The following is a 7,492-nucleotide window of genomic DNA, read 5'->3' as shown; positions in this document are numbered from 1 at the left end:
TGTGTGATCCCAGCCTTCCCATAGGAACCACAGCACTTCCACTCTGGGTAGGAGCCAGGCCTAGCCCGAAAAAACCCACTGCATCTGCTGTGTTTGTATGGCTTTAAAACTAAAAAAACAACAACAAAAAACACAAGTTTTACATTTGACCAGAATTTTCACTGGCCAGCCGAGCGAGCTGCCAGGCGGTTTCTACTAGCCCGGCGGATTTTTTCTCCACTGGTAATCGGGCGGACGATTTGGCCATCCCTGCTCTCTTGTGTGTCTTGAATGTGGGAGGGGAATCCTGGCCGGGTTACTTCGGCCTCGTCATCCATCTCCCGACCCATCAGACCACACTTCCAAGCGTAACATGAGTCTTCGACAACGGAGAACAGATAACAGCCAGGCCCTGTTGATGATGACTGGAGTAACCAAAGTGTTGTCGTTGTTGTTGCAGCGCCGATGCCAGACTGTTGGAGGAGTCAACGTCGCTGATTGCGCGAAATTTTGCCATCAACAACTGTCACACAGGCAACCTGCAGGCCTTGGTTCACAACTTTATGATCCGCGCCACAGAGCTCAAGGCCTCCGCTCAGTGCGAAGAGTGAGTCGTTTTTTCCCTAACACACACGCACACACACACATACACTCACATATCACACACACGCACACACGCATACACACACCATGCACACATACACACACCACACATACACACACAACGTGCACACAAACACACACCATGCACACATACACACACCACACATAAACACACACACATAAATAACACACACACACACACATACATAGATAACACACACACATACACACATAGATTGTGAAGTGAACCCTATGTGTACAAATTCTTCATCCTTTATGCATGTCAGAGACAGTGTATGTTGTGAATTTTTCTTTTCATTTTCTGTCAGTGAGACCCTCCAATTTATGACTCCTTCCTTGTTAAACCCTTGTTTTCTCCGACTTTCTGTTCACAACCTCTGTCAAATTACCCCCATTTTAAGACCCCCTTCTTTTTTAAAACCCGATTTTCTAAGATTTTTGGAATTGTTAAAAGGGGGTGTTCCACTGTATTATCTGAGTCGCCACTCTGAACGCTCTATGTTTCTTGCAGCAACATCTTTATCTGGCAGACCTACAACTCTCTCTTCATCATCCGCTGCCTGTGTAAATACTTCGTGGAACACCTGTCTGAGGAGCTGCTGATTCAGCAGTTTGACTGCCGACCTCCCAATGCTGATGGTAAGCCGGCCGCTGCCTATGTCTGGGATTTTGTTAGAGATATGTTGAAGACTAGCACATTGGCTGCAGTGAGATTGAAGCCAAGTTGAGCACACAGAATTCCAGATGTCATCGTTCACACATGCAGGGATGGCCTAACTCATAAATGTAACTCACCAGCTGGGCGAGTAACCGCAAGAGTAGTCGCTAGCCCGTCAGAAAAGTCACTAGCCAGTTACATACCACACATGAAAATTATGACACAGTGATGATATGATTGACTGTCAGGTTTGTTTTACATGCAAAAGGGCGGTGATACTATCGACAGCTGGACTGTGAGGCCAGCGATGAATAGTCTTTCCCAGCTGGCATCTTCTCTGACTTTTTTGGTTTTGTTTTTGGTATTCTTCATTGCGCAAGTTGTACTCAAACTGCGAGGAATCTATGTTTTGCGGGACTTTATGTTTACCAGTTTGAGCAATGTTGTTTCAGTCAAAAATCCGGTCTTGCTGTGTTCTTAGAAATCTTGTACAAAATAGAACAAACCATCGTCTCCCAATTGAACTTGGACCACTCGCCAGTGTTCTTTACAGGGTTGATCTGTTCTCATAATTATACTGTTTGGTTTTCTCCTTCCTTTCGACATCAGACTTATTAAGGGATTTTTGATGCGGGTTCACCTGATGACAGACATATGTGGCGTTGAATTCAGTAGTGAAAGTACAAACAGCCCAGCCGCAGTGCAAACATATAATGCCAGAAGAGCATCCAAAATAGGAGCCTCATTCTCGTTTCCCTGTAGCATTGTCTCAAAACGAAAGTGATAAGAGTTGTCCGTCCCTGACATAGCCCGCGGCGCTGTCGGTGGGTAGTTCTGGTTGTTTTGTTTACGTCCAAAATGGCTGAACGAGAGAGGAAGATTAGTGGTGGAGGGAAACGTTACTGTGTCTGCTGTTCAAACTACGCGGGTAAAGACGTTGAAGGGCGGATTGTCATGCGGTTCCATTTTGCAAACACAAACCGGAACTACCTGCTGTTCCAGGGGCGCAACTCTGTCCGGCTATCGCGTTAGTTTCGAGACAGTGCTATAACATGCCAGCATTTTTGCAGACGACAGAAATTTCTGCATTGTAAAATGTTTCAATAACTTTAAAACTCGATAGTACAACTGAATATTGTTTTGCATTTGACCAGAATGTTCACTGGCCAGCCGGGCGAGCTGCCAGACGGTGTCTACATTTTATAGTTGCCCCTGGTGACCAGGCGGACAATGTGGCCGTCCCTGCAGTGCTCATAACGCTAAAGTGTTGATATACTCTCTTCAGAAAACTCATTAGACCAGAATCTTAAACAGAATGAGGCAGAGCGATGTAAGATATCAAATAACCAAAGGGAAGTAATCGCTCTTTAGGCATACAACATGTGTAATAGAGTAAGCGAGAGTTGTACGGAACCTTTTCAGAAGATAAAAGTCGCTTGTTCATTTCAATGCTTGTTATTCTCTACTGTGTGCCAGGAGAAAAGGTTCCGTACAACTCTCGCTTACTCTATTACACATGTCGTATGCATAAAGAGCGATTACTTCCCTTTGGTTATTTGATTATCATTAGACCAGAGTTGAAAATCAAGAAAAGAGTATCAACATTTTGCTTGTTTCATACTCACAAAGCAAACTGTTCTGCGTTTGAATTTGAATGATTGCGCTTTGCCATCTGTAAAAGTTGCTTTTTGTCTTGCCATCTGTAAAAGTTGCTTTTTGTCTTGCCGTCTGTAAAAGTTGCTTTTTGTCTTGCCATCTGTAAAAGTTGCTTTTTGTCTTGCCATCTGTAAAAGTTGCTTTTTGTCTTGCCGTCTGTAAAAGTTGCTTTTTGTCTTGCCGTCTGTAAAAGTTGCTTTTTGTCTTGCCATCTGTAAAAGTTGCTTTTTGTCTTGCCATCTGTAAAAGTTGCTTTTTGTCTTGTCGTCTGTAAAAGTTGCTTTTTGTCTTGCCATCTGTAAAAGTTGCTTTTTGTCTTGCCATCTGTAAAAGTTGCTTTTTGTCTTGCCATCTGTAAAAGTTGCTTTTTGTCTTGCCATCTGTAAAAGTTGCTTTTTGTCTTGCCGTCTGTAAAAGTTGCTTGTTGTCTTGCCGTCTGTAAAAGTTGCTTTTTGTCTTGCCATCTGTAAAAGTTGCTTTTTGTCTTGCCATCTGTAAAAGTTGCTTTTTGTCTTGCCGTCTGTAAAAGTTGCTTTTTGTCTTGCCATCTGTAAAAGTTGCTTTTTGTCTTGCCATCTGTAAAAGTTGCTTTTTGTCTTGCCGTCTGTAAAAGTTGCTTTTTGTCTTGTCGTCTGTAAAAGTTGCTTTTTGTCTTGTCGTCTGTAAAAGTTGCTTTTTGTCGTAGCAAGAGGGGAATTTGTTTGCTGGTTTATTTCTTTCTTTCAATGTTTTGTCGTTTTTAGGCACCCCTGCGGACGACACAGACAATGAGATCGGGGCGCACATAGAGAAGTTTATCACTGCACTGGTTGAGCTCCTGGTGGACGTTCCAGTGTTGTAAGAACGCTCTTTTTACTGCTCTTGTTATTTTTATTTTTTATATGGGAGATTTATATAGCGCTTGACGTTCTCTAAGCGCTTTACATATTAATTTCTGCCGTGTGAGATGGAATTTTTTACACAATATATTACGCATTCACATCGGCCAGTAAATCTCAAGCCATTACGGCGAATATTTACTTTTCACGGCCTATTATTCCAAGTCACACACAAAGAAACATAACACTCCCTCTCTTGTGAAATCCATGTTTCTGCTACTATGACCCTGGCAGAGTTTGCTCTCAAACATCAAAAGGAGCTTACTATTTTAGTTCCAAAACCTTAAAAATTGAGATACGAGGTTCGTGAATTACAGCGACGATATGCAGAAGAACAACAATTAATGCGCGTGAGAGCGATAAATAAAAGACCAAAAAATACTGTTCTGAAATATGAACGAAGAATATGATGCAAATAGCAGCAACGTTTCTAGCCTAGGGTCTTCTTCAATCACATTAACAAAGTAGAAAAAAAGAAAAAGAACAGAAACAGGAACTACAGATGCAACAATTCAACAACCAAAACTAATGGATCAATGAGCAAGGGAGGCTATTCATGACATGAAATGTCCATGACTGTTTGTGTGTTGTTGTGGGTTTTTGTTTTTTTAAGATTCACAATATGAGCATATCTTGTAACTGTGGGTGTATGTGTGAATGTGTATTAATGTGTTGTGTTTGTAGTCTTGAAATTCACAATGTGAGGATATCTGGTGACTGTGGGTGTATGTGTGAGTGTGTCTTGATGTGTTGTTTGCTGTGCAGGAATTTCACGTACGCGCTGCACCTGGAGAGTCTCAACATGCTGCTGGTGCTGCTGTCCATCCAGATGTTTCAACCCCAGCCCGCCACGCAGTTCAAACTCTACAACTACCTCATGCACGGAAAGTGGTGAGTGTCCCCCCCCCTCTCCCTGCTGTAGACTCATACACACACACACACACACACACACACACACACACACACACACACACACACAGCCCCCCACACAGTTCAAACTCTACCACTACCTCACGATTGGCAAGTGGTGAGTGCCCCCCGCCCCCCCTCCCTGCTGTACATTCACACACACACACATATACACACACACTCACACACACAGCAAGTGATGAGTGCTCTCCCCTTCTACATGCATACACACACACACTTACTGTCTGTCTGTCTGTCTGTCTGTCTGTCTGTCTGTGTACTTGTCTATGTCTGTGTGTGCATAGATCACTCAGTAGGTCTATTTGTGGTCCAGTGGTCCACAGCTTCCATGTGGCATGTATATTTTGAAAGTGGACCAAGTTTTGCTACTCTGCTCATTCAGCACATATCATTTCATATCTCCATTTTCTTGATTTTGGTTTATGAATCGTACAGTGTGAATCGTTACTCTGTAGTGCTGGTCTATCGTCCGTCATCTTTTTTTCTGCTTTATTCATGTGCCTGAGGAAGACCTTAGTGGTCAAAACGTTGATGTTTGTTTCGTCTTCTTTGTTCCCATGTGTGTACAGTATTGGTTGTTCTTTTCATCTATTTTGTCCATGTTGTATGAAGTGCTAGCGCTGTGTTTATTCAGTGCAATCAAGTGTAACTGTTGTGTGTGCTCAGTGCAATCCACGCCCCCCTGCTGGTGAAGGTGTTACTGTGGAACTACATCAATCAGGAGAAGTGTCCCGCTGAGCTCTTCAAGAACAACGAGGAGGCTGGACTTCTCTCCTCCGTCACCAACGCTGTGGCCTGTAAGTCTGGGGCATAGTGCAGCTGTACCTGTACATTTGTGGAAGAGTACAGTTGCACATTTAAGTTTGTGCAGAAGTATTCTGCGACTTTAAATTTGTGGCATAGTTTAGCTGCGCCTCTAAATTTGTGGCAAAGCATAGCTGTACCTTTCCATGTGTGGCAGAGTACAGCTGCACCTTTAAATTTGTGACACAGTACAGCTGCACTTGTATATCTTTTGTAAAATTCCAGAAATAGACAGACTGCCAACGGTCCCAAATTCTGAATCAAAACACAAGAGTGGTAGGTTCTTGGAACGTTTAATTTATGACAAAACAAAATCTCACTTTAACTGTACTTCGACCCAGCGGTCTTTTAAGTGGACATATGAATACTTATACGGCCACACACAAAATGTTGGTTTAGGGTAGACCCTATTTTTTCCCGCCAACCCTAAAACTTATTTTTTTTAAAAACACTAACTTTTGGCACATTTTGCGGACTATACCGAGACAAAGGGAAATAACCTCCTTTAAACTCGATTAAATACATCTTTAAAAAAAAAAAAAAAATTTTTTAAAGCTGACCTACCGACCCTATCTTTTTTGGTCACATAAACCCAAACAAACATATATTTTTATTTGGCCTAATACAGAAAATAAACTTATCTGACAAATTGTCCAGAAGCTGGTTCGTAAGACACAAGCGAGACTGAGACAATACAGTTTTGATTTGTTCTCTGCGCACAGCCAGCCTGTGGTCGGTGATGACGCTGGTTGGTAAGACACAAGCGAGACTGAGACAATACATTGTGTTCTCTGCGCACAGCCAGCCTGTGGTCGGTGATGACGCTGGTTGGTAAGACACAAGCGAGACTGAGACAATACATTGTGTTCTCTGCGCACAGCCAGCCTGTGGTCGGTGATGACGCTGGTTGGTAAGACACAAGCGAGACTGAGACAATACATTGTGTTCTCTGCGCACAGCCAGCCTGTGGTCGGTGATGACGCTGGTTGGTAAGACACAAGCGAGACTGAGACAATACATTGTGTTCTCTGCGCACAGCCAGCCTGTGGTCGGTGATGACGCTGGTTGGTAAGACACAAGCGAGACTGAGACAATACATTGTGTTCTCTGCGCACAGCCAGCCTGTGGTCGGTGATGACGCTGGTTGGTAAGACACAAGCGAGACTGAGACAATACATTGTGTTCACACAGCCAGCCTGTGGTCGGTGATGACGCTGGTTGGTAAGACACAAGCGAGACTGAGACAATACATTGTGTTCACACAGCCAGCCTGTGGTCGGTGATGACGCTGGTTGGTAAGACACAAGCCAGACTGAGACAATACATTGTGTTCACACAGCCAGCCTGTGGTCGGTGATGACGCTGGTTGGTAAGACACAAGCCAGACTGAGACAATACATTGTGTTCACACAGCCAGCCTGTGGTCGGTGATGACGCTGGTTGGTAAGACACAAGCGAGACTGAGACAATACATTGTGTTCACACAGCCAGCCTGTGGTCGGTGATGACGCTGGTTGGTAAGACACAAGCGAGACTGAGACAATACATTGTGTTCTCTGCGCACAGCCAGCCTGTGGTCGGTGATGACGCTGGTTGGTAAGACACAAGCGAGACTGAGACAATACATTGTGTTCACACAGCCAGCCTGTGGTCGGTGATGACGCTGGTTGGTAAGACACAAGCGAGACTGAGACAATACATTGTGTTCTCTGCGCACAGCCAGCCTGTGGTCGGTGATGACGCTGGTTGGTAAGACACAAGCCAGACAGACAATACATTGTGTTCACACAGCCAGCCTGTGGTCGGTGATGACGCTGGTTGGTAAGACACAAGCGAGACTGAGACAATACATTGTGTTCACACAGCCAGCCTGTGGTCGGTGATGACGCTGGTTGGTAAGACACAAGCCAGACAGACAATACATTGTGTTCACACAGCCAGCCTGTGGTCGGTGATGACGCTG

General features: G+C 44.1%; 1 protein-coding gene across 2 annotated transcripts in view; it reads left to right on the top strand.

The window, feature by feature from the left end:
• LOC138951010 (dymeclin-like) overlaps positions 1-7,492 on the top strand; it is a 38,799-nt gene that overhangs the window by 5,531 nt on the left and 25,776 nt on the right. For both annotated transcript variants that reach the window (XR_011450929.1, XM_070322704.1), the window contains exons 3-7: positions 440-586; positions 1,115-1,242; positions 3,661-3,754; positions 4,561-4,686; positions 5,392-5,522. Coding sequence is in view for 1 of the 2 variants with exons in the window: in XM_070322704.1 (XP_070178805.1) it covers positions 440-586; positions 1,115-1,242; positions 3,661-3,754; positions 4,561-4,686; positions 5,392-5,522 (626 nt within the window). In the remaining variant the exon portion in view is untranslated. The remainder of the gene's footprint in view (positions 1-439; positions 587-1,114; positions 1,243-3,660; positions 3,755-4,560; positions 4,687-5,391; positions 5,523-7,492) is intronic.

The sequence above is a fragment of the Littorina saxatilis genome, linkage group LG16 (genome assembly GCF_037325665.1).
Source record: "Littorina saxatilis isolate snail1 linkage group LG16, US_GU_Lsax_2.0, whole genome shotgun sequence".
Taxonomy (NCBI): Eukaryota; Metazoa; Mollusca; class Gastropoda; order Littorinimorpha; family Littorinidae; genus Littorina; species Littorina saxatilis.
The sequence above is the reverse complement of the archived record's forward strand: the minus strand, read 5'-3'. Positions and strand labels throughout refer to the sequence as shown.